Source organism: Borostomias antarcticus, assembly GCF_949987555.1.
Source record: "Borostomias antarcticus genome assembly, chromosome: 6".
NCBI lineage: Eukaryota > Metazoa > Chordata > Actinopteri > Stomiiformes > Stomiidae > Borostomias > Borostomias antarcticus.
In genome coordinates this window covers 12770154-12795868 of record NC_140239.1, presented here as the reverse complement: position 1 = coordinate 12795868, position 25715 = coordinate 12770154, and the positions used below count along the sequence as shown (strand labels likewise).

At 46.0% G+C, this 25715-nt stretch overlaps 1 protein-coding gene across 2 annotated transcripts in view; it reads right to left on the bottom strand.

The window, feature by feature from the left end:
• Positions 1–1413: 1413 nt before the first annotated feature.
• The window catches only part of npc1l1 (NPC1-like 1), a 38613-nt gene continuing 14311 nt past the window's right edge, over positions 1414–25715 (bottom strand). For both annotated transcript variants that reach the window (XM_084439950.1, XM_084439951.1), the window contains 8 exons: positions 14826–14953; positions 5231–5351; positions 4944–5002; positions 4628–4778; positions 4170–4401; positions 3243–3356; positions 2643–2805; positions 1414–2371 (listed from right to left, as the gene is read on the bottom strand). In XM_084439950.1, coding sequence (XP_084296076.1) covers positions 2106–2371; positions 2643–2805; positions 3243–3356; positions 4170–4401; positions 4628–4778; positions 4944–5002; positions 5231–5351; positions 14826–14953 — 1234 coding nt within the window. In that variant the 3' untranslated portion in view covers positions 1414–2105. The remainder of the gene's footprint in view (positions 2372–2642; positions 2806–3242; positions 3357–4169; positions 4402–4627; positions 4779–4943; positions 5003–5230; positions 5352–14825; positions 14954–25715) is intronic.

Genomic DNA, 25715 nt, shown 5'->3' with positions numbered 1-25715 from the left:
TTTCTATGACAACCACTCGGGTTCAGATCGTGGTGGCCATGCCTCCCGATCACGCCCCTCCAAGTTTTTCCATCATTGTGTGCATTGAAGTCCCCCAATAGGACAGTGGAGTCCCCTGCAGGAGCCCCAAATAGGACTCCACTTAGGGTCTGCAGGAAGGCCGAGTACTCCAAACTGCTGTTCGGTGCATAAGCACAAACCACAGTCAGAGTCCCCCCCCCCCCCCCACAGTCCTAAGGCGCAGGGAGGCGACCCTCTCCTCCACTGGGGTGAACTCCAGCACAGAGGCACTCAGCTGGGGGCTAGCTAGTACAGCCACACCTGCCTTACGCCTCATACCATGAGCAACTCCGGAGAAGAACAGGGTCCAACCCCTATCCAGGAGTTTGGTTCCGGCGCTGGTGCTGTGCGTGGAGGTTAGCCCCACCAGGTATAATTGGTATCGCTCCACCTCCCTCACAAGCTCCGGCTCCTTCCCCCCCAGCGAGGTCACGTTCCATGTCTGCAGAGCCAGCCTTTGCCGCCCGGGTCCGGTCCGTCTGTGCCCACCGCTTTCACTGCCACCTAGTTGGCAGATTACAAATTATTATATTTGTTGTCTATTTATTGTGCACCCACAGTCCAAAGAAAATTCCTGTATGTGTGGAAAACCTGTCTGGCCAGACTAATAGTATTGGGATTCTGGGTGAGGACCTCAGACCTCAGGCCACTAGATGGCAGTGTGTGACAGTCTGGCCACTAGAGGGCAGTGTGTGACAGTCTGGCCACTAGATGGCAGTGTGTGACAGTCTGGCCACTAGATGGCAGTGTGTGACAGTCTGGCCACTAGATGGCAGTGTGTGACAGTCTGTCCACTAGATGGCAGTGTGTGACAGTCTGTCCACTAGATGGCAGTGTGTGACAGTCTGGCCACTAGATGGCAGTGTGTGACAGTCTGGCCACTAGATGGCAGTGTGTGACAGTCTGGCCACTAGATGTCAGTGTGTGACAGTCTGGCCACTAGATGTCAGTGTGTGACAGTCTGGCCACTAGATGGCAGTGTGTGACAGTCTGGCCATTAGATGGCAGTGTGTGACAGTCTGGCCACTAGATGGCAGTGTGTGACAGTCTGGCCACTAGATGGCAGTGTGTGACAGTCTGGCCACTAGATGGCAGTGTGTGACAGTCTGGCCACTAGATGGCAGTGTGTGACAGTCTGGCCACTAGATGGCAGTGTGTGACACTCTGGCCACTAGAGGGCAGTGTGTGACAGTCTGGCCACTAGAGGGCAGAGTGTGACAGTCTGGATGCTGTTTCTCTCTGTGAAGCGGATTAAAGTCAGACACTCTACATACGCCTTTAATATTCTCAATGATTTTGCAATACATATAGATGACATTCAAACAATAATGCAATTTGTAAGACTACCCTATCTTCTGCTGGAGTGTTTCAGTGCCCTGTGTCTGGCGGTTTAGCTCTGGGACACTGGACACCTCACCTGAACAACATCAACATGAAACGTATAAAATAATTAAGTTAAATAAAAATACATTTAATGGAAACAAAACAATTCATATGTAGTATAAAATGACTACATTTTCAGCATAATATTTGTAATTTCTCTTAAAACCACTCAGTACCATTTTGCAATTAAAACCAGCTGCTAGCTGTTCCAGTAGACAGAGACCCACATAACATATTTGTGACCAGCTAATGTAGCTATTTACTATGCTCAGGTGCCATCAGGGAGTGTTTGTAGCACCCTGTAGTGTGTGTGTGTGTGTGTGTGTGTGTGTGTGTGTGTGTGTGTGTGTGTGCGTGTGTGTGTGTGTGGTAGATATTGCACAGGTGTGTATTGTGGATGTCACCTTGCCTGAATGGGAGACAGGGCATTGCCATCAGAGCAACTGGAGAAGAATGACGATTCTGTACAGAACTCTAAAACATTCATTCATTCATTCATTCATTCATTCATTCATTCATTCATTCATTCATGTCTTGCCATGACACCACTTCTCTTCTTGCTTCAGCCTTCCACGTTGCTATGGTTTCAGAGGTAAACATTTATATAGATTGATGTGAAAACTGGAAACTAAACAGTCTATCAGTGTGACGGCACCCGTCCATCAGAACTGGTCCACCAGCACCTCCTTCTTCTCCTGCCACTCCCCCTCCTCCTCCTCCTCCTCCTCCCTCTGCTGCTCCGGTATGTTCTCTGGGGGGCTGATGATGTCATCCAGGGGGGTCTTGGCGGTGTGGTCCTCGTGTTCTTGGTAGCTGTGGTTCTCATAGGCATGCTTGGACCTGGCGCTGAGCTCCAGCTCCTGGTCCTGGGAGGCCTTCTCCTTGGCCTCCTGCAGCCGGAGGAGCACCGCCTTGTTCACCCCGGGGCCTGGGGGGGGGGGGGGGGGGGCAGCATGTTAGGAAGTTGGAAGTTGGATTTTACAGATCGATTGATTGATCCTGATTTTCTCCATTTATTATTTCTACTCAGCTTTACACACCAGCTGACTCAGTCTCTCACAGTGTGTATTCAATTACTCAGACACATACACACATACACCAGAAAAAACACACACACACACACCAGAAAAACACACATACACGGCACACACCTCTCACACACAGACCACAAAAACATACACACACACACACACACTCACCAAAGTAGCTGAGCAGCACGGGCAGGAAGATGAGCCCGTGAGCCAGGCCCAGCAGAGTGATGGCCAGGTTGAGCCGGAAGAAGAACATCTGGATCAGCTGAGCCTTGGCGAACGCCAGCACGATGATGCCCGGCAGGTTCGTCATGGCAACGCCGGCAAACACCTGCGGATGCACACAGAAGGTCAGCGAACATGATCTGATTAAAATATGACACGCCCCAAAATGTTCTGATTAAAATCTGACACGCCAAAAAATGATCTGATTTAAGACCTGACCCGCCCCAAAAATTATCTGATTAAAAACCTGACAGGCCCCAAAATTATCTGATTACAAACTTAACACGCCCCAAAATGTTCTGATTAATAACCTTCCACACCCAAAAATGATGGACAAAGTACGGAGACATACAGCAGATCAAACGCTTGTACAGTTGAGGTGTGCTTGATTTAACTCTCAACACGTTTGCGTGTGTTCCATTTTGGGCGTGTACCAGTGATGCCATTGTGCTGCCTGGTAAACTATCTGGAGTGCCCCCCTGGTGTGTGTGGACGGTACTGCGTCCTGCTGCAGGCCCAGTGGAGGGCAGGAGGAGGACTGACCGCGCTGCCCATGCTGGCCGTGGCCTCCTTGGCTCGCTCCACGTGGGACGCACGGATACTGAGGGAGAAGGAGCGCGTCATGTGGGACACAAACTCCACCGAGATCCCCACCGCCTGGAGGGAGAGAGGGAGAGAAGGAGGAGAAAGGGACCGGAGGTCAGCAGGCTTCCATCTTCTCTACAGTGGTATTTATGCACATAAACACTGCTATGTCTTCACAGCGACATGGAAATGAGATGACTAATAGCGAGAAGCAGGCCATCATCCCCTGGTAATGCATGGCTCTCAGGCTGTCGTCCCCCGGTAATACCCGGCTATCCCCTCACCCAGCTGACGCCGGGGGCTTAGCCAGCGCTTATGGGGATCGAGCAGCACAGCCTGAGGTGACGCTGGGGTTTGAACGGGGGCAGGTGTTCGTCTGCCCAGTAATGACAGTGGGCGGAGAGATGTAAGGCGAGGGATGGTGGGGGCGTGGCCAGGAAAGCCCCCGGCTTTGGAGAGACCATGACTCTATACTTGTGTCTCTGAGATAAGAGGCGGGCTGGAGGGGAGCAGGTGTGAGAGCAGCGTTGTTGAGAGTAGCGCTCTGCAGTGAACCTTCACCAGACCTGAACCTGACGCACCACACGCTCTGCTTCACACAGCCCTCAGGGAACTCTCCGCTGGAAACTGTTTGGAAAAGGGCAAACACTTTCAAAAATACTTGGCAGGTGATTGGAAGCATCTGTCTATCACGTGCTAACTTCAACCGCCCCTCGCTGTCACTATCCGTTTTCTGATCTGGCAAAACGGATCTCTGTGGAGAGTATCCAGACTGATTTGCAGGAGAAACAGAACGTGAGATCTGGATGGTGTTAGGAGGCCAGAGGAGACGAGACCCTTGAGACGGACATCAGAGCCTCGACGCTGTTGGACGGGTGGCCTCACCGTGACCAGGTTGATGAGCGCCACGGCGTTGTAGTCGATGCCCCACAGCGTCATGACGCCCACGGTGTCCACGGTGATCATGACGATGGTGAGCAGGTTGAGCAGGCCGGAGCGCAGGTCCATACCCAGCAGGAGGCAGCAGACCACGAAGGTGGGCAGCAGACACATAGACACGTTGAACAAACCCTCCCACACGATGGTAAGGTACTGCTCGTAGAAGGCATAGGTCACCCTGGAGAGAGGACGAGGGGAGAGGAGAGAAGAGAGAGAGGAGAGGAGAAGAAGAGGACAGGGGAGAGAAGGACACAAATGGATGCTTTGTTTATAAAGTCCAAAGACCGTAGACAGCATCACACATTAAAGTACCGTTCTGGAAGTCACGACAGCCTAGAAAACAAGACGCTCAATATGCACACGACTGCCACTGTGTGTTAGATCAAGGTGCAGAGGGGACCTACGTGTAGGGGAAGACCTCGAAGTCCGTCGAGGTCCCGGGGATGGCCCTCATGGTCAGGGTGATGTTGTGAGCCAACTCTCTGGCCATCCTCAGCGCGGCCGTGAACTCCAGTGAGTTGGTGGCGGGCGTGTGGTACGCCATGAACTTGGAAGCTGGCACATGGCAAGAAGACACACACACACACAAGGAGGGTCAGGACCAAACAAGCTTCACTAGTGTACGAATAAAATAATAAAAAATATTTAATGACTAAATGAACGGCTTGATTGGTTAAGTGGTTAATTTGACAAGGTGTTGTGTGTGGAAGGTTCTCTCACCCAGGATTTCCCCTGTGTCTGGGTCTCTCACCACAGCCTTGTCGTAGGCTCCTAGGCCCCTGGTGGAGGACAGCTGGGTGTGAATGTGTTGTTGTGCATGCGTGAGTTCCTGTCTGTGTGTGTCTGTGTGCGTGTGCATACAGTACGTGTGTGTCAGTGTGCGCGTGCGTGCATGTGTGTGTGTCTGTGCGCGTGCATGCATGTGTGTGTGTCTGTGTGTGTGTGCGTGGATGTGTGTGTGTCTGTGTGCGCGTGCGTGCCTGTGTGTGTGTGTGTGTCAGGCTCACCCTTTGGGGCACAGCAGGTCAGGTCTGTTTCCCAGGAAGTCAGGCAGGAAGCGGTTGAACTGACCGGTCGTGGGCCGCAGCACCGGCAACATGCACTTAGTGGGACACTTCCACGCAGCCGCTGGGGAGAGGACAGCACGCACGCACACACGCACGCACACACACACACACACACACACACACACACACACACACACACACACACAGCACAGTCCAGTCAGGAACACACACACAGCACAGTTCAGTCAGACACACACAGCACAGTTTAGTCAGGCACACATACACATACACACACAGCACAGTTCAGTCAGACACACACAGCACAGTTTAGTCAGGCACATACACACACAGCACAGTTCAGTCAGGCACATACACACACAGCACAGTTCAATCAGGCACACACACACAGAGCACAGTTCAGTCAGGCACACACACACACACACACATACACGCACAGCACAGTTCAGTCAGGCACATACACACAGCACAGTTCAATCAGGCACACACACACACACACAGAGCACAGTTCAGTCAGGCACACACACACATATACACGCACAGCACAGTTCAGTCAGGCACACACACACACACACACACACACAATGTAGTTTGGCTTCAGCATGTGCTTCACACGATCAGAGAGGACGACCACAATCAGCCCTGGAGACTGAGTGGGTAGAAAGGGAGTGTGTGTGACAGTGAGTGAGTGGGTGAGTGAGTGAGTGAGTTTGTGTGACAGTGAGTGAGTGAGTGGGTGAGTGGGTGAATGAGTGAGTTTGTGTGACAGTGAGTGAGTGAGTGAGTGGGTGGGTTTGTGTGACAGTGAGTGAGTGAGTGAGTGAGTGAGTGAGTGAGTGAGTGAGTGAGTGAGTGAGTGAGTGAGTGAGTGAGTGAGTTTGTGTGACAGTGAGTGAGTGAGTGAGTGAGTGGGTGGGTGAGTGAGTGAGTTTGTGTGACAGTGAGTGAGTGGGTGAGCGAGTGAGTGAGTGAGTGAGTGAGTGAGTGGGTGGGTGAGTGAGTGAGTGAGTTTGTGTGACAGTGAGTGAGTGAGTGAGTTTGTGTGACAGTGAGTGAGTGAGTGGGTTTGTGGGTGAGTGAGTGAGTTTGTGTGACAGTGAGTCAGTGAGTGAGTGAATTTGTGTGACAGTGAGTGAGTGAGTGAGTGAGTGAGTGGGTGGGTGAGTGAGTGAGTGAGTTTGTGTGACAGTGAGTGAGTGTGTGAGTGAGTGAGTGAGTGGGTGGGTGAGTGAGTGAGTGAGTGAGTGAGTGGGTTTGTGGGACAGTGAGTTAGTGAGTGGGTGAGTGAGTGAGTGAGTGAGTGAGTGAGTGAGTGAGTTTGTGTGACAGTGAGTGAGTGAGTGAGTGGGTGGGTGAGTGAGTGAGTGAGTGAGTGAGTTTGTGTGACAGTGAGTGAGTGGGTGAGCGAGTGAGTGAGTGGGTGAGTGAGTGAGTGAGTGAGTGAGTGAGTGAGTGAGTGAGTGGGTGAGTGAGTGAGTGAGTGAGTGAGTTTGTGTGACAGTGAGTGAGTGAGTGAGTTTGTGTGACAGTGAGTGAGTGAGTGGGTTTGTGGGTGAGTGAGTGAGTTTGTGTGACAGTGAGTCAGTGAGTGAGTGAATTTGTGTGACAGTGAGTGAGTGAGTTTGTTTGACAGTGAGTGAATGAGTGAGTGAGTGAGTGAGTGAGTTAGTGGGTGGGTGAGTGAGTGAATGAGTGAATTTGTGTGACAGTGAGTGAGTGAGTTTGTTTGACAGTGAGTGAGTGGGTGAGTGAGTGAGTGAGTGAGTGAGTGAGTGGGTGGGTGAGTGAGTGAGTGAGTGAGTTTGTGTGACAGTGAGTGAGTGAGTGAGTTTGTGTGACAGTGAGTGAGTGAGTGAGTTTGTGTGACAGTGAGTGAGTGAGTGAGTGAGTTTGTGTGACAGTGCGTGAGTGAGTGGGTGAGTGAGTGAGTGGGTGAGTGAGTGAGTTTGTGTGAGAGTGAATGAGTGAGTAAGTGAGTGAGTTTGTGTGACAGTGAGTGAGTGAGTGAGTGAGTGAGTGAGTGAGTGAGTGAGTGAGTGAGTAAGTGAGTGAGTTTGTGTGACAGTGAGTGAGTGAGTGAGTTTGTGTGACAGTGGGTGAGTGAGTGAGTGAGTGGGTGGGTGGGTGAGTGAGTTTGTGTGACAGTGAGTGAGTGTGTGAGTGAGTGGGTGAGTGAGTGAGTGAGTTTGTGTGACAGTGAGTGAGTGAGTGAGTGAGTGAGTGAGTGAGTGGGTTTGTGTGACAGTGAGTTAGTGAGTGGGTGAGTGAGTGAGTGAGTGAGTGAGTGAGTGAGTGAGTGAGTGAGTGAGTTTGTGTGACAGTGAGTGAGTGAGTGAGTGAGTGGGTGGGTGAGTGAGTGAGTGGGTGAGTGAGTGAGTGAGTTTGTGTGACAGTGAGTGAGTGAGTGGGTTTGTGGGTGAGTGAGTGAGTTTGTGTGACAGTGAGTCAGTGAGTGAGTGAATTTGTGTGACAGTGAGTGAGTGAGTGTGTGTGACAGTGAGTGAGTGAGTGAGTGAGTGAGTGAGTGAATGAGTGAGTGGGTGGGTGAGTGAGAGATTGAGTTTGTGTGACAGTGAGTGAGTGAGTGAGTGAGTGAGTGGGTGGGTGAGTGAGTGAGTGAGTGAGTGAGTTTGTTTGACAGTGAGTGACTGAGTGAGTTTGTGTGACAGTGAGTGAGTGAGTTTGTGTGACAGTGCGTGAGAGAGTGGGTGAGTGAGTGGGTGGGTGAGTGAGTGAGTTTGTGTGAGAGTCAATGGCCCAATCCCAATGTCCCCCCTAAACCCTCAAGCCCTGAGCCCTCACATACTTATTGACGTCACCTGGTGAAGTGATCGAGTGCGCGAGGCTGCAAGGGCTCGAATTGGTATAACAAGGAATGGGACAGCACTTGTGACATCACATTACGTTGACGTGAAAACATATTTCTTACTATTGTGGGCGTGGGGCTTTTTTTTAAATCAATTTGTAAATTTTACATGTTTTTCTTGTAGGCCTTCGTGTAAATTAATTTTGGCTGAGTCAAATCCCCTTTACATTATCAGAACTCTCTGTGTTACCCTCAAAACATTTGTTCAACTTGAAATCATTTCATTTTGTGGTCATATGCGATCGCATCTGCGATCAAATATCAACCCAACCCAGTATTTCTTAGTAGGATCGCATCGATCCTACATTACTGCCTGTGATTCTTGTTTGTGATGAATCCAAAAGTATTAACTTAAGAATGATAATATATTATGTATACACATTCCTGCACCTCACAACTCTTTCCATATTCATGTTGGAAATCTCAATTCAAAGAACACTGCACCGAAATGGGTAATTAATGTCATACTGCTTTTAACTGGGCAATCATATGATTTAGAGCAACAGAAATCGATGTAAATTATAACCATAGCCTACATATTTTTAAACAAATCACATTATACAAACCCATGGGGTTAATAACCCATACTTAAAAATAATGAAACCAAATTAATTATAAGGCTACTTGTGCAGATAAGCAAGTCCAGCTGAAAACATGAAAACATATTTTGTTCTGTAACGTGAACGTTACGGTTGGTTGATCTGTCCGTGCTTGTTTATTGGCTGTTCTTCAGGTAACCCCGTGTTTCACGTCACAATGCTATGAACTGTGGGTAATTCCCTTGGGCTAAGTCTGCAGAAATGCAGACTTACGGGAAGGGGCCATAAAGGGCTCAAAATGGCTGCCGGAGAGCCCTCGCGCACTTGCCGAGTTGACATTGGGACACCCCTAAGCCCTCGCGGACTTCGCGGGAGCGCGCCCTTAAGTCTGCGAGTCTGCAAGGGTGGACATTGGGACTGGGCCAATGAGTGAGTAAGTGAGTGAGTTTGTGTGACAGTGAGTGAGTGAGTGAGTGAGTGAGTGAGTGAGTGAGTGAGTGAGTGAGTTTGTGTGACAGTGGGTGAGTGAGTGAGTGAGTGAGTGAGTGGGTGGGTGAGTGAGTGAGTGGGTGAGTGAGTGAGTTTGTGTGACAGTGAGTGAGTGAGTGAGTGAGTGAGTGAGTGAGTGAGTGAATGAGTTTGTGTGACAGTGAGTGAGTGGGTAAGTGAGTGAGTGGGTGAGTGAGTGGGTGAGTGAGTGAATAAGTTTGTGTGACAGTGAGTGAGTGAGTTTGTGTGACAGTGAGTGAGTGAGTGAGTGAGTGAGTGAGTGAGTGGGTGAGTGAGTGAGTGAGTGAGTGAGTTTGTGTGACAGTGAGTGAATGAGTTTGTGTGAGAGTGAGTGAGTGAGTGAGTTTGTGTGCCTGAGTGAGTGAGTGAGTTTGTGTGACAGTGAGTGAGTGGGTGAGTGAGTGAGTGAGTGAGGGAGTTTGTGTGACAGTGAGTGAGTGAGTGAATTTGTGACAGTGGGTGAGTGAGTGAATTTGTGTGACAGTGGGTGAGTGAGTGAGTGAGTGAGTTAGTGTGACAGTGAGTGAGTGAGTTAGTGTGACAGTGAGTGAGTGAGTGAGTTTGTGTGACAGTGAGAGTGATTGAGTTTGTGTGACAGTGAGTGAGTGGGTGAGTGAGTGAGTGAGTTTGTGTGACAGTGAGTGAGTGGATAAGTGGGTGAGTGAATGAGTGAGTTTGTGTGACAGTGAGTGGGTGAGTGAGTGAGTGAGTTTGTGTGACAGTGAGTGAGTGAGTGAGTGAGTGAGTGAGTGAGTGAGTGAGTGAGTGAGTGAGTTTGTGTGACAGTGGGTGAGTGAGTAAGTGAGTTTGTGTGACAGTGAGTGAGTGAGTGAGTGAGTGAGTGAGTGAGTTTGTGTGACAGTGAGTGGGTGAGTGAGTGAGTGAGTTTGTGTGACAGTGAGTGAGTGAGTGAGTGAGTGAGTTTGTGTGACAGTGAGTGAGTGGGTGAGTGGGTGAGTGGGTGAGTGAGTGGGTGAGTGGGTGAGTGGGTTAGTGAGTGAGTGGGTGGGTGAGTGAGTGAGTGAGTGAGTGAGTGAGTGAGTGAGTGAGTGAGTGGGTGAGTGAGTGAGTGAGTGAGTTTGTGTGACAGTGAGTGAGTGAGTGAGTGAGTGAGTGAGTGAGTTTGTGTGACAGTGAGTGAGTGGGTGAGTGGGTGAGTGGGTGAGTGAGTGGGTGAGTGGGTGAGTGGGTTAGTGAGTGAGTGGGTGGGTGAGTGAGTGAGTGAGTGAGTGGGTGAGTGAGTGAGTGAGTTTGTGTGACAGTGAGTGAGTGAGTGGGTGGGTGAGTGAGTGAGTGAGTGAGTTTGTGTGACAGTGAGTGAGTGGGTGAGCGAGTGAGTGAGTGGGTGAGTGAGTGAGTGAGTGAGTGAGTGAGTTTGTGTGACAGTGAGTGAGTGAGTGAGTTTGTGTGACAGTGAGTGAGTGAGTGGGTTTGTGGGTGAGTGAGTGAGTTTGTGTGACAGTGAGTCAGTGAGTGAGTGAATTTGTGTGACAGTGAGTGAGTGAGTTTGTTTGACAGTGAGTGAATGAGTGAGTGAGTGAGTGAGTGAGTGAGTGAGTGAGTGAGTGGGTGGGTGAGTGAGTGAGTGAGTGAATGAGTGAATTTGTGTGACAGTGAGTGAGTGAGTTTGTTTGACAGTGAGTGAGTGAGTGAGTGAGTGAGTGAGTGAGTGGGTGGGTGAGTGAGTGAGTGAGTTTGTGTGACAGTGAGTGAGTGAGTGAGTGAGTTTGTGTGACAGTGAGTGAGTGAGTGAGTTTGTGTGACAGTGCGTGAGTGAGTGGGTGAGTGAGTGAGTGGGTGGGTGAGTGAGTGAGTTTGTGTGAGAGTGAATGAGTGAGTAAGTGAGTGAGTTTGTGTGACAGTGAGTGAGTGAGTGAGTGAGTAAGTGAGTGAGTTTGTGTGACAGTGAGTGAGTGAGTGAGTGAGTTTGTGTGACAGTGGGTGAGTGAGTGAGTGAGTGGGTGGGTGAGTGAGTGAGTGGGTGAGTGAGTGAGTTTGTGTGACAGTGGGTGAGTGAGTGAGTGAGTGGGTGGGTGAGTGAGTGAGTGGGTGAGTGAGTGAGTTTGTGTGACAGTGAGTGAGTGAGTGAGTGAGTGAGTGAGTGAGTGAGTGAGTGAATGAGTTTGTGTGACAGTGAGTGAGTGGGTAAGTGAGTGAGTGGGTGAGTGAGTGAATAAGTTTGTGTGACAGTGAGTGAGTGAGTTTGTGTGACAGTGAGTGAGTGAGTGAGTGAGTGAGTGAGTGAGTGGGTGAGTGAGTGAGTGAGTGAGTGAGTTTGTGTGACAGTGAGTGAATGAGTTTGTGTGAGAGTGAGTGAGTGAGTGAGTTTGTGTGCCTGAGTGAGTGAGTGAGTTTGTGTGACAGTGAGTGAGTGGGTGAGTGAGTGAGTGAGTGAGGGAGTTTGTGTGACAGTGAGTGAGTGAGTGAATTTGTGACAGTGGGTGAGTGAGTGAATTTGTGTGACAGTGGGTGAGTGAGTGAGTGAGTGAGTTAGTGTGACAGTGAGTGAGTGAGTTAGTGTGACAGTGAGTGAGTGAGTGAGTTTGTGTGACAGTGAGAGTGATTGAGTTTGTGTGACAGTGAGTGAGTGGGTGAGTGAGTGAGTGAGTTTGTGTGACAGTGAGTGAGTGGATAAGTGGGTGAGTGAATGAGTGAGTTTGTGTGACAGTGAGTGGGTGAGTGAGTGAGTGAGTTTGTGTGACAGTGAGTGAGTGAGTGAGTGAGTGAGTGAGTGAGTGAGTTTGTGTGACAGTGGGTGAGTGAGTAAGTGAGTTTGTGTGACAGTGAGTGAGTGAGTGAGTGAGTGAGTGAGTTTGTGTGACAGTGAGTGGGTGAGTGAGTGAGTGAGTTTGTGTGACAGTGAGTGAGTGAGTGAGTGAGTTTGTGTGACAGTGAGTGAGTGGGTGAGTGGGTGAGTGGGTTAGTGAGTGAGTGGGTGGGTGAGTGAGTGAGTGAGTGAGTGAGTGAGTGAGTGGGTGAGTGAGTGAGTGAGTTTGTGTGACAGTGAGTGAGTGAGTGAGTGAGTGAGTGAGTGAGTGAGTGAGTGAGTGAGTGAGTTTGTGTGACAGTGAGTGAGTGGGTGAGTGGGTGAGTGGGTGAGTGAGTGGGTGAGTGGGTGAGTGGGTTAGTGAGTGAGTGGGTGGGTGAGTGAGTGAGTGAGTGAGTGAGTGGGTGAGTGAGTGAGTGAGTTTGTGTGACAGTGAGTGAGTGAGTGGGTGGGTGAGTGAGTGAGTGAGTGAGTTTGTGTGACAGTGAGTGAGTGGGTGAGCGAGTGAGTGAGTGGGTGAGTGAGTGAGTGAGTGAGTGAGTGAGTTTGTGTGACAGTGAGTGAGTGAGTGAGTTTGTGTGACAGTGAGTGAGTGAGTGGGTTTGTGGGTGAGTGAGTGAGTTTGTGTGACAGTGAGTCAGTGAGTGAGTGAATTTGTGTGACAGTGAGTGAGTGAGTTTGTTTGACAGTGAGTGAATGAGTGAGTGAGTGAGTGAGTGAGTGAGTGAGTGAGTGAGTGAGTTAGTGGGTGGGTGAGTGAGTGAGTGAGTGAGTGAGTGAATGAGTGAATTTGTGTGACAGTGAGTGAGTGAGTTTGTTTGACAGTGAGTGAGTGAGTGAGTGAGTGAGTGAGTGAGTGAGTGAGTGAGTGAGTGAGTGAGTGGGTGGGTGAGTGAGTGAGTGAGTTTGTGTGACAGTGAGTGAGTGAGTGAGTGAGTTTGTGTGACAGTGAGTGAGTGAGTGAGTTTGTGTGACAGTGCGTGAGTGAGTGGGTGAGTGAGTGAGTGGGTGGGTGAGTGAGTGAGTTTGTGTGAGAGTGAATGAGTGAGTAAGTGAGTGAGTTTGTGTGACAGTGAGTGAGTGAGTGAGTGAGTAAGTGAGTGAGTTTGTGTGACAGTGAGTGAGTGAGTGAGTGAGTTTGTGTGACAGTGGGTGAGTGAGTGAGTGAGTGAGTGAGTGGGTGGGTGGGTGAGTGAGTTTGTGTGACAGTGAGTGAGTGTGTGAGTGAGTGGGTGAGTGAGTGAGTGAGTTTGTGTCACAGTGAGTGAGTGAGTGAGTGAGTGAGTGGGTTTGTGTGACAGTGAGTTAGTGAGTGGGTGAGTGAGTGAGTGAGTGAGTGAGTGAGTTTGTGTGACAGTGAGTGAGTGAGTGAGTGAGTGAGTGAGTGAGTGAGTGGGTGGGTGAGTGAGTGAGTGGGTGAGTGAGTGAGTGAGTGAGTTTGTGTGACAGTGAGTGAGTGAGTGGGTTTGTGGGTGAGTGAGTGAGTTTGTGTGACAGTGAGTCAGTGAGTGAGTGAATTTGTGTGACAGTGAGTGAGTGAGTGTGTGTGACAGTGAGTGAGTGAGTGAGTGAGTGAGTGAGTGAGTGAGTGAGTGAGTGAATGAGTGAGTGGGTGGGTGAGTGATTGAGTTTGTGTGACAGTGAGTGAGTGAGTGAGTGAGTGAGTGAGTGAGTGAGTGGGTGGGTGAGTGAGTGAGTGAGTGAGTGAGTGAGTGAGTTTGTTTGACAGTGAGTGACTGAGTGAGTTTGTGTGACAGTGAGTGAGTGAGTGAGTTTGTGTGACAGTGCGTGAGAGAGTGGGTGAGTGAGTGGGTGGGTGAGTGAGTGAGTTTGTGTGAGAGTCAATGAGTGAGTAAGTGAGTGAGTTTGTGTGACAGTGAGTGAGTGAGTGAGTGAGTGAGTGAGTGAGTTTGTGTGACAGTGGGTGAGTGAGTGAGTGAGTGAGTGGGTGGGTGAGTGAGTGAGTGGGTGAGTGAGTGAGTTTGTGTGACAGTGAGTGAGTGAGTGAGTGAGTGAATGAGTTTGTGTGACAGTGAGTGAGTGGGTAAGTGAGTGAGTGGGTGAGTGAGTGAGTGAGTTTGTGTCACAGTGAGTGAGTGAGTGAGTGAGTGAGTGAGTGGGTTTGTGTGACAGTGAGTTAGTGAGTGGGTGAGTGAGTGAGTGAGTGAGTGAGTGAGTTTGTGTGACAGTGAGTGAGTGAGTGAGTGAGTGAGTGAGTGAGTGGGTGGGTGAGTGAGTGAGTGAGTGGGTGAGTGAGTGAGTGAGTGAGTTTGTGTGACAGTGAGTGAGTGAGTGGGTTTGTGAGTGAGTGAGTGAGTTAGTGTGACAGTGAGTGAGTGAGTTAGTGTGACAGTGAGTGAGTGAGTGAGTTTGTGTGACAGTGAGAGTGATTGAGTTTGTGTGACAGTGAGTGAGTGGGTGAGTGAGTGAGTGAGTTTGTGTGACAGTGAGTGAGTGGATAAGTGGGTGAGTGAATGAGTGAGTTTGTGTGACAGTGAGTGGGTGAGTGAGTGAGTGAGTTTGTGTGACAGTGAGTGAGTGAGTGAGTGAGTGAGTGAGTGAATGAGTGAGTGAGTGAGTGAGTGAGTGAGTTTGTGTGACAGTGGGTGAGTGAGTAAGTGAGTTTGTGTGACAGTGAGTGAGTGAGTGAGTGAGTGAGTTTGTGTGACAGTGAGTGGGTGAGTGAGTGAGTGAGTTTGTGTGACAGTGAGTGAGTGAGTGAGTGAGTGAGTTTGTGTGACAGTGAGTGAGTGGGTGAGTGGGTGAGTGGGTGAGTGAGTGGGTGAGTGGGTGAGTGGGTTAGTGAGTGAGTGGGTGGGTGAGTGAGTGAGTGAGTGAGTGGGTGAGTGAGTGAGTGAGTGAGTGAGTGAGTTTCTGTGACAGGTCCAGGCTCACGTTCGCTGGCTGGGCAGAACTTTCCGGTGTTGGGGGGGAAGAGGTAGCGTCGGCAGCAGCCTGACCCGGGGTTCAGCCAGTCGATGTAGTCGTCCACCCACGAGTTGGCTGGGATCTCCATGTAGGATCTGACAAACACAATATGAGGAAATTACACCTCACTGGTCTTCAGGTCCTGTCCTTCACCTGGTCTGGTGGTAGGTCTTTAGACTGGTTTACCAGCTTCAGTATGCTTGCCTCTAGTGCTCCAGATATCATCAAATTTACAAAGATGAACAAAACAAAAGCTTTTTGTTAAATTAATTAAAAAGTTCCCCAAGTTTATGTCAAGTGCCTTTTCTTTGTTGACTACCTAAATATGCATTAAACTAAAACATAATCCTCCTTTACTGTGTACTTCCTATCATGTGACTATGGAAAAATATGCAAATCACCATAAAATCTCAGAAAATAAAAATAGTTTAGTGTTTTAATGGCTTTATACAGTAGTACTGGGGACAACAGGGTAAACATAAAATTAACATGATGATGTTTTATGTACGCGATTTTGTAGCGTCGGTGCTGCTTTAGCTGTATAAAACCTGTATGATAAGACATATACCTGTAAGACATATCTTTTGTAAATAAAGAACTGTTATAAGTTCCTTACTGATGTTCTGATGATGTTATGTTTTACAAATAAAATTCTTGAACATTGAAACATATCATCATGTTAAAGTTACAGGTTGCCATATACCTGGTGTTGTAAATCATGACATTTCTCTGGTATTCGTTTTCATACCAGAGATATTATATCATATTTAGTTCCTATTCACATTTGACGGCATGTTTCCAACTGAAGAAGATTCCAGAGAGGAAGAACTCTCTTGTAGTATATTTTTATACTGTATTATACTGTATTACATCAATCCGTATTACTCTCATGTAGTAATCAATTTATTAAGAATAAGGAATAAACTTCACTTTAGGTAGGAACTGTGTTAATTAAGGAGTTTAACATGTAGGTTACAACAGATGTCCTGAGTCAATATGATCCTTTGTTTATGGTCACCTTTGAAGTCAGTTAGCCTACAGTTGTAACGTGATACTAGGAGGACACAGGAAGAACCCAAAATAGCCCCATGTCCGAGGGGGGCAGAGCTCAGTGACCCGTTGACCAATTACAAGACTAGTTGATCAGATCTGTGTTAATGAACATTCCTTGTATGCAAATTTGTTTGTCATGTGAGACCTGGCCTGAAGCCAGGACATATAAACTCGGCCCCACCTTGTGAACCTTAGTATTGCCGAAGATTTGACCCCGTGTAAAGGCTTGCTCAATAAATTGATGATTCGACGATTTTGGCCTCCTTGAAGTTCTGTTTCACAAGAAGAAGATGCATCCGAAATACACTGCATTCTGGCGATGGGGAATGGGATAGCTAAAACAGCAAAGATCAAGATGATGGGAGTTGCCTCTTTTCGACAAGATTCACAACCAAAGCTTACTTCCCTGAGGACGCTCGGAGAAAAACCACGAGTTGGGAAGCAACTTCCGATGTTCTGTGAGGTAGAACTTAATTGTCTTGACAGAAAATTATTGCTGTTGCTATAAAGAACTTCCGATAAATAAGGAGAATAAGTTACAGTGGCGATTTTACATTAGGGGCAGGTGGGGCAGTGCCCCACCAGGTGGCGCTGTTGTGCAAGATGCATCTTAGCCTACAACTGTGTTTCGGAAAAATCTATTTTATAATTAATACAAAATAGTGATTCAGTGGTGAAAATGAAAATAGCATGTATAAATATAATAAACCTGACTGACACTATGTATAGTGCTGTTTTGCAGTAATTCCCTTTGTATGAGTGTGTCACAGACTGCTCTGACTCGGCAGAGGGGCACCGAAGCGTTCTCCCCTACTGTTGCTATAGCGACAATGTGAGCGTGGTTGGGAGTAATGTGAAAAAATATCACGCAGATTTAATTGGGTGGAGGGGCAGAAAAGTCTCTTCCCCTACGAAATCTACCTGGCAACAGGTTTAGCCAGGGAATAATAAAACAACGTTGATCAAAGTTGAACTACTGGGTCATTGTCGATCTACGTTAGCTAATGCTGCTAGCTAAAGTTTAGTAGAAATTAAAAGTGTTTTCAGGTGCAACAATGAATAGTGTAGATTATTTGTTGAATGTGCGGTTTAGTACATTGAAACTTGAAGAGAAACTGGAAATAAAACGTTTAGGGCCACACGACCAGAAGAATTGGTGCTGCTTCAGGCTGGAGATAAGGTAACCCGTACCTTCAAACAGGAATGGTTTGAGAAAAAGAAGTGGCTAACTGCTAGCACCTCGAAAAGTGCGCTGTTCTGTTTCCCTTTTATTCTTTTTGGTGGAGACTCTGTTTGGGCATCGTCTGGATTCAAAGACATTAAACATATTTCAGAAAGAATAGCGAAGCATGAAAGCTCTGCGTCCCATCTGAACTGTGCCATGAAGCTGGGTTTACTGGGGCAGCTCAACGTCCAGGCACAGCTAGATGATGCGTTTCGCCGTTCCATCGCGGAGCACAACAAACAGACCGAGGAGAATCGGTATGTTCTGGGGAGGCTGATCACTTGTATTAAACTCTGTGGGAAGTGCGTGTGATAATGTGTCGTTAACTTTGTGTGTTGTAGCCTCTGCTCTGATGTAGGCTACCTACCGTAGACTAATTGGCTACCTTTAGTTCTTGTGATGGTGACATAATATAAAACTGCCCCTCCAGAAATGCCATGCTAAAATCGCCACTGATAAGTTAAATTGTGTAGGCTAATTAAGACGCATAGTTTACGCTGACTTGTAAGTTCAGGTCTAGAAACTGATAAAAGACATAACTTTGTGCGAGGCCTGTTCAAAGCCAACGCACATTTGATGGTGCGTGGTTTGTTATGTTCAGGTTTGAAAAGACGCATAAGTTTGCGCAAGTTTAGTGAAGACTTGAGCTTAGTGAAGTTGAATGTCTATAAAGAAAGCCGGTTAAATTAAATGCATAAGTTTGCATATTAGTGTAGAGAAAAGGAAATTGAGGTACCGCGTGTGCGCAGGCTAAACCGGAGCCCTGCGTGTGTCTATCGTTAAAATGTGTCTGGCTGTCTGCTACGTCCTGTGTCTTTCATGTTCCTTGTAACTGTTTAGTAGGTCCATTGTATATTTGAGATTAGTTTAATGTAGATACTATTTGTTGAATATTTCTGTGTAGTCACAAGAACCTGGATGTGAGAGGGAAGGGAGATCCTTTTGTTCTCTCTCCCACATGAGTGGCTATGCGTGTGTGCCCTTTGATCTTTTGTGTGGTGTGGAGACACATGGGCTGTGTCGGTGTGAAAGGAGAGCGTGTGGAGAACGTATGTTGCATCTTTTGTGTCTTGAGGAAAGTTGAGGTTTTGTGTGTTTGTTGGTTGGATCCATTGTATGTTTGAAAGTTGAGTTAAGGAGAATACTACTTTGCTGGTATTTCTGTTTAACTGTCCTCTATGGGTAAGGCCGCATGTCCGTTCATGCAGCTGAATTCCCCAGCCCCCAATAAAACAGCTGTGAAAGGGGGGTCAGTGAAACGCGTTCACTGGCCTATTAAGGGGGGTTGTGCTGTCTTGTGCGGATGGAGTGAAGTCATTCAACTGTCTATCTATCTATCTGTCTCTCTCTCTTTCTTTCACATTCATTTCTCTCTCTTTCCTGTCTTTAGAAATTAGGGAAAGATAATTCATCCAGTGGGTCGTGCGGTGTATGGGACGACTGGATTAGATTAGAATTATTAATTCATAAATTCATAAGTGGATGCTGAATCTGGGCCAGGTGGACACTGATCGAGACATCGGTTACTCAGCACTCAAACCCTAGCAGCAATCCACTAGTCAATCATACACTTTTATTAATGAAACCCTTCTTCAATCTTCATAAATTGTGGAGAGGTGTAGCATTAGCTATACTTGAGGGATATGAAGAAATCTTTCATCCTTCTCACCTGTTGTCCAATGTCGCCCACTAGTGGTTGTTATAAGTATATCGCAGGTATAATATATTAGGTTGTCTAGTGCTGCCATCTAGTGTTTACTATCATACATGACAGTCTTTAGATTTTTAGAATAATGGGTTGTGATAGCAAATATATTTTTAATTATCATTGCTTTGTGATTAATTGTTCTTTCCCCTTTGAGTAAATCTGTTTGCAGTTATATCCGGAATAGTTTTTGTCCTTACCAGTCACCAATCCCAGACCATCCATCCATCCATCCATCTTAGAGGGACTTCTTTGCAAAAGCCATCCATCACCTGCTTGAAAAGTAAGCCTGAATTGCTGATTAATGCTCATTGATTGATGTAGATTGGCCATCTGATTTAATTGGTTTGGTTATTTGATTTGATATTAAGGATAAATGGTTAGTTCATTAATTGATTAATTCTTCAATATTTTATTGATTACTTGATTAATTATTTATAGTTATTCAACTTTTTATTATGATAAGTATTATATATATAATAATTCTACTTGATACTGGATATAAGTGGTTTTGAGGGTGTTTAATTGTTAAATGGATGTAGATGGTTTGGTGTTGAGCTTTGGTTCTTGAGTGATTGGTGGTCTGTTTGATATCTGGTTTAGAGGTGTCTTGGTTTTTGATAGAATAAACATCAGTTTCTGGGTTTGCTTTAGTAGAGCGGTATAGACATACATACATATATTACGCTTTGTATATTGTGTGTGTGTGGAGTGAAAGGATTGTGAGTGGACGGACAATAGGACTCAACTTGCGGATAGGCAAAGTGGTGTGGACATTTCGATGTCTACGTCAAAATCCTTTTTATTTTAATTTATTATTTTCTGGCATACAGCGGTTAATGAGGGGATTGTCCTCCGGTGCACAATACCCTTAGCTTGCATCAAACCAGGCTTTGTGGTTTTTAATTTGTAGCAATTAAAAGTGCTTAAATGGGACTGATCGCTCCCTGTGCTGAAGACTAGGGTCGAGATTGAGCAAGATTAGATCTGGATAGGAAATTTAGTCAGAGCAAGAAGAGTCCCATGTCCGTGAGTGATTGAGTGTTCATTTCTTTATTAATTACATAATTGATAAAGCTTCATTTTAATAGTGTTAGATTCTTAAGAGGTTTATTAATAGTTTGAATTGTTAACAGTTTATCAATTTGTGAGGATTTTAAACAGTCTTGACGCTGTTCAGTAAAGTGGGACGGATACAGAAAACAGCATTGGAAGAAGTAATCATAGCTCAAATCGAAATAAACGAAGTCAACAGCACGACGGACAAGCTGCAGAGTGAAATTGATGCTCTGTTCGCCCACATGAATTTAGTTTTGACTTTGCATCCTTATGACATCAAGAGGGAATCTAATATGGCTTATACACAGTTACTTGTGCTAAACACTGAGGGAAGATATGTCATCAAAGATGATAATGACGACATTATACAGATGGGAAATGCCAGAACGACCATCACTACCCATCCTGATGGGAAGTGCAAAACCAGGAATTTAGCTCAGTCTCTGACACCAGCTGAAAAGAAGAAGAAGAAGATAAACAAAAAGGGGAAATGTGGAAGCGACAGTGACTCTTCTGAAGATGAAGGAGTGAATATTGAAGGATATGATGAAAGTATTAGAAAGATTATGGCAGGTGCTGAATAGAAAGAAAGGAAGTGTTGCTAATGAAACAGACTAGTAGTAGTAGTAGTGAAGAAGTGAATGAGGAGTCTGACTTGAATGAAGATAATACAACAAGGACCGAGGATGTACCAGTGGAAGTAGAATTGAAGGAAATTAGGAAGTTGAAGGAAATTAGAAAGTAGTTGAAGGAACAAGATGCAGAGCCGAAGAAGACACTCTCATAAAGTCAGTTATTGGATGGACAATGGAAAGTAATGGAGAAGAAACAAGATGTTTTGCAGAATGAACAATCACAGATTCAATAACAACAACAACAACCAATGATGCAATCTTCACTCCCGTTCCCTGTTTTCCAACAGCCTCAGACATGGAGAGGTGTGGAAAAGGCTTATTATTCATTCTGAAGAATTCACAACAAAAAAAGAAAAAAAAAAGGGGGAGGTGAAGAGAAAGTCGAGCATGTCATTGGACAGATGTCATCAGCTCCAAGCAATGTCAAGAGTCATGTCATCAGAGGATGATGAGTTACAAGCTCAAGAGGGTTAAGACCAGCCAGGAAGAAGAAAAAACCCGATGGCAGGAGGACTATGTCACCTAGGGCCCAGGTGTGTCTTCACTGTCAGGAGGTGCAATGAGAAAATCGAGAGATTCTGGTCTGTCTACCCCTGTTTGGATGAGTCACCGAGATCAATCACAGAAAGAAGATGAAAGGAGAGCAAAGTTGAAAGTGGAAATGGCTATTCGTAGCCAGAAGAAAAGATATCTGAACTCCATTGAAGATGAGTAGAGGAGTACAGTCATACTTCCATGTGACTGTATAGGCACAGCGCCTATTAACATCAAGAGGATAAAGAACAGAGTGGGACTGATGATGATGACAGTCCCCCAGATCGACGTGTGCAGTTGAAGGAAAGGAGAAGTCAAGCAGGAAGTGAACATGGCTTGAAGGTCAAGGAGGGATCTGTGCTGTGAAATACAACGTCTGATGGACAGTGATGCAGGAGTCTACAGGTGTATGAAGAAAGTAAACAACAAGGAATCAGTGACAGTGACAACGATAATCTTGACGGTGCAGAAGAACAGAGAGTTGAACCCCACAGTACAAACCACTACAAGAGTGTTGACGGAAGATGTCTGGAATGGAGACATGGAGAATATGAACTAATTAAGTGGCGTCAGCAATCTACAACACAACAAGTATTTCTTACGTTTCCAGAATCAATTTTTGAGAAGAGTGATAACGGTGATAACCTACGTCGTCACCTCTGAGCCTGAGTTCATTCCTGAAGTTGAAGTGATAAGGAGGAGAAACACTTGTCACCAGAAGATAATTATAGAAGCAAGTTAGTTGAATATAGACTCTGGAGTATGAACCATCTTTTTGTTCAGAAAAACAAAAACAAAATGTAATGTGTGTTGTATGGTTATTGTTACAGTTTAGTTATTGTGTTCTTGTTTAGAAAGAATGTATGATGCGAAATATTGAAAGAATGATGAATGTTCAGTTTATTACAGGAATTTATGATAGTAGGAGTATTCAGTTATGGTTTCATATAACATCTGTTCAGATAATTGGTTTACAAAGCTGTTTAGTCAATTCAAATGGTTTATGGTTTAACGGAAAGTGAGAAGTTTAGCTGGACGGATTATTATTACATCACCAGGTGAAGGTTTTTAAAGTCTATGATGAAATAGATGTAGTGCCTTTGAGTCTTAAGAGCAATGTTGAGAATGTTTCTGAGGATGATCTTTTAGGTATTGGTGCGAACTCAAAAGTCTGACAGGTTTTGAATAGATGTTTGAGTTTAGGTTATGTTTCTCACTTTGATTTAGGAGTTTATGTTTCAATAGTCAATGAATGGCCATAAGCTGTTCATTTATGCATTCTACTGTATGAATTTCATTTTCATAATGATGTGTTTGGGAGGAGTTGGCTTTAGGCCTTCCCCTCTGCTATTGACCCCAGTCTGTGTTGAGTGTTATCTTTCAGGTGCTATGGACCCTGGGCGCCAGGTCTTTGAGGAGCCTGGATCGTGCCTTCCTGGGGACTGCCTGAAACCTGTTGTTTGTCTGTTAACTTTTGTTTGTCTTTTCTATCTCTTTCTGATATATGTTGGAACATGAGGTTACTTAATATTTAGCATTATATATCATTTCTGTTTAGGGTTTCTGTTCAATCAAGCTTGAGGGTGTCGCCTACATTTCACCTGTGTTATAGATTCAGGTGTGTATACACGTCTCCTTGGTTAGATTGTTCTGTTTTGTAGTAATTAGGGTTTAGTCTATTTCTATAGGATGTTCTGTTTTTGTGTAGTTTTGTGTTGATGTTTTCAGACTATCCTGGAGTGCATTGTGTGGGCTACCATGGAGTGGTTGCCCCTCGCCAGCATGAAGCTATGAACTGTGAGGAGTCACGAATGACTTGAGGGTCATTCTTGGATATTCCTGGAGTGTTCTCCCTGTTTCAGACGGGGTGAGCTTACCATCTTGCTACGGACATTGTTCTCTGGGTGTCAGAGAGGATTGCGACACCTGGGGGATTGATGTCTGAAGATTGCTCCAGCATGGGAAGAGGATATGAGACAGCGCTGAGGGCTGTTCTCTATCGATGGGGGCTATGTGCTAGTAACCTCTGGCCCCCGATTTGCTTTGCTGCTGTGTTATGATTTGATTATTTGTATGTACTGTGGGTATTGTTTGTTATGTTTAATGTTGTTTTGTGTCGAGGCGTTAAGACGCCTCGAAGGGGGGATATGAAGTATATTTTTATACTGTATTATACTGTATTACATCAATACATTTGTATTACTCTCATGTAGTAATCAATTTATTAAGAATAAGGAATAAACTTCACTTTAGGTAGGAACTGTGTTAATTAAGGAGTTTAACATGTAGGTTACAACAGATGTCCTGAGTCAATATGATCCTTTGTTTATGGTCACCTTTGAAGTCAGTTAGCCTACAGTTGTAACGTGATCCTAGGAGGACACAGGAAGAACCCAAAATAGCCCCATGTCCGAGGGGGGCAGAGCTCAGTGACCCGTTGACCAATTTCAAGACTAGTTGATCAGATCTGTGTTAATGAACATTCCTTGTATGCAAATGTGTTTGTCATGTGAGACCTGGCCTGAAGCCAGGACATATAAACTCAGCCCCACCTTGTGAACCTTAGTATTGCCGAAGATTTGACCCCGTGTAAAGGCTTGCTCAATAAATTGATGATTTGATGATTTTGGCCTCCTTGAAGTTCTGTTTCACAAGAAGAAGATGCATCCGAAATACACTGCACTCTTCATACGATCCCCAGGAACTCCAGGGGGTAATCCAGCAGAGGAATCAGTCGTATCATCTGGAACCCCAGGGGGTAATCCAGCAGAGGAACCAGTCCTATCACCTCCATTCCTGCTTATCACTTCACTTTCACTCTGTCCTGAATCAGCTCTGCCAGATGTTCCGCTGTGTCAGCAGATTCCCAGATCCCCCTGTCAGCACATTCCTGGCCTTGACCTCTCACCCCTGATAGTATCAGCCTTAATGAGCTGCTGATTGGACGAGCGGCCCTGAGGTGCTTTCTCTGATAAACTTCTATCTGGCCAAGGATATATAATCTAATATTACCTGGCAGCACCCGGGGTCACCTAGACCAGAGAAAAAGATTGTGTTCTGAATCAAATACTTCCATACTATATAGTATGCCAATAATGGATGTAGTATGTCCCAATACAAAGTATGCGACGTGCATTATGGCAAAAATACCAGGAGGTCCTATTACATCCAGTCATATTTTACAGTATGCAAACCAGCAGGCTATTCTGGCTATTCTGACCCACAATCCTGTGCGCAGCGGAAATTATGTCACACATGTGAGTCACGCTGGTGACAGCGGAAGCGTTGTGATTAATCCCAGCTGTGGATAAATGTCGCTTCATGGACAGCGACGGATGTGGTCAAATTTCGGTGACAGTGGCTCAGTGGTAGAGAGGCATGCAACCTTGCATGGCAGCTGCCGCCATGGTGTGTGAATGGGTGAATAAGAGGCCATTATAAAGTGCTTTGTATAAAAGGGCTATATAAGTACAGTCCATTTACCATTTACTATTTCAAGGCGCAAAGTAATGACAAGGTAGTGTGTCCCAGTAAAGTACGTACTTTCTAGGGGCAGCTGTAGTACGTACTGGTAGTAAAAAGTAGAAGTATGTGATTCGGAATACATTATGAAAGACTTTCCATAATAATTACGTGCAGTTAATATATATGGCTGTTAATCCTGCCGTGGTTGGCCGTTGTTTTGGTATGGCTGTCCTCATTGGTCACCCAACGTGGTCGCTTAGCAACCAGCCTTTATCTGCTGTTGACTGGTTTTTAGTAACCGGGGTGATCATTAACCTTTGTGATTGGCTGTAGATGCGAGGTTGCCGTGGGGATATCAGAAGGTCCAAGGCCCTGTTAGAGGGGTAAACGGTGATGGGAGGGGTCAAATAGTGATGAGAGAGAGAGACCAGCTGACTGGACATGACTCTATACTTATTCCTAGACCTGCCAACAGGACTCACTCTCACAGAGCTGTGACTGTACTGGACCTGGTGAAAATACTAGAGATACTAACACTAGAGTATCTATCTAAAATACTAGAGATACTAACACTAGAGTATCTATCTAAAATACTAGAGATACTAACACTAGAGTATCTATCTAAAATACTAGATATACTAACACTAGAGTATCTATCTAAAATACTAGAGATACTAACACTAAATAGAATACAATTCTATCTTGGCGGTGTCCAGTGTTACAGCATGCTCAAAGTCCTCGTCCTCATCACCAGAACACAAACTCTTGTCCGAGTTTAGATCAGAAAAGTTGTTTCAGAATCAGAGCACTTTTCATCATCCCAAAAGTCCTCTAAAACGAGTTCATGATGGAGTTATGTTCTCCATTGTTGATGCCCCTATGCCTACGATCATCATCAGAAAGTTTGTTGATAGTAAGGGCAACTTGAGACAACGAAGCGTCCTCCATAGTAATGTGGTCACTAATAGTAAACAAAGAAGCCATGCTTGTGTATTTATGGGCGGTGGCTTTACCGAAACTAGAGAAGAACGAAACGAGATGTTAATTAAATGCCAGCCCTATCATGCCCCCCACCCTGACCAGAAATTAGCATAAACGTGCCTACTTTGATGACAAAGTATGACTATTTAGTGAACCTAAAACTGTTGTTTGTTACATTGAGTGGCTACTTAGCAACTTAC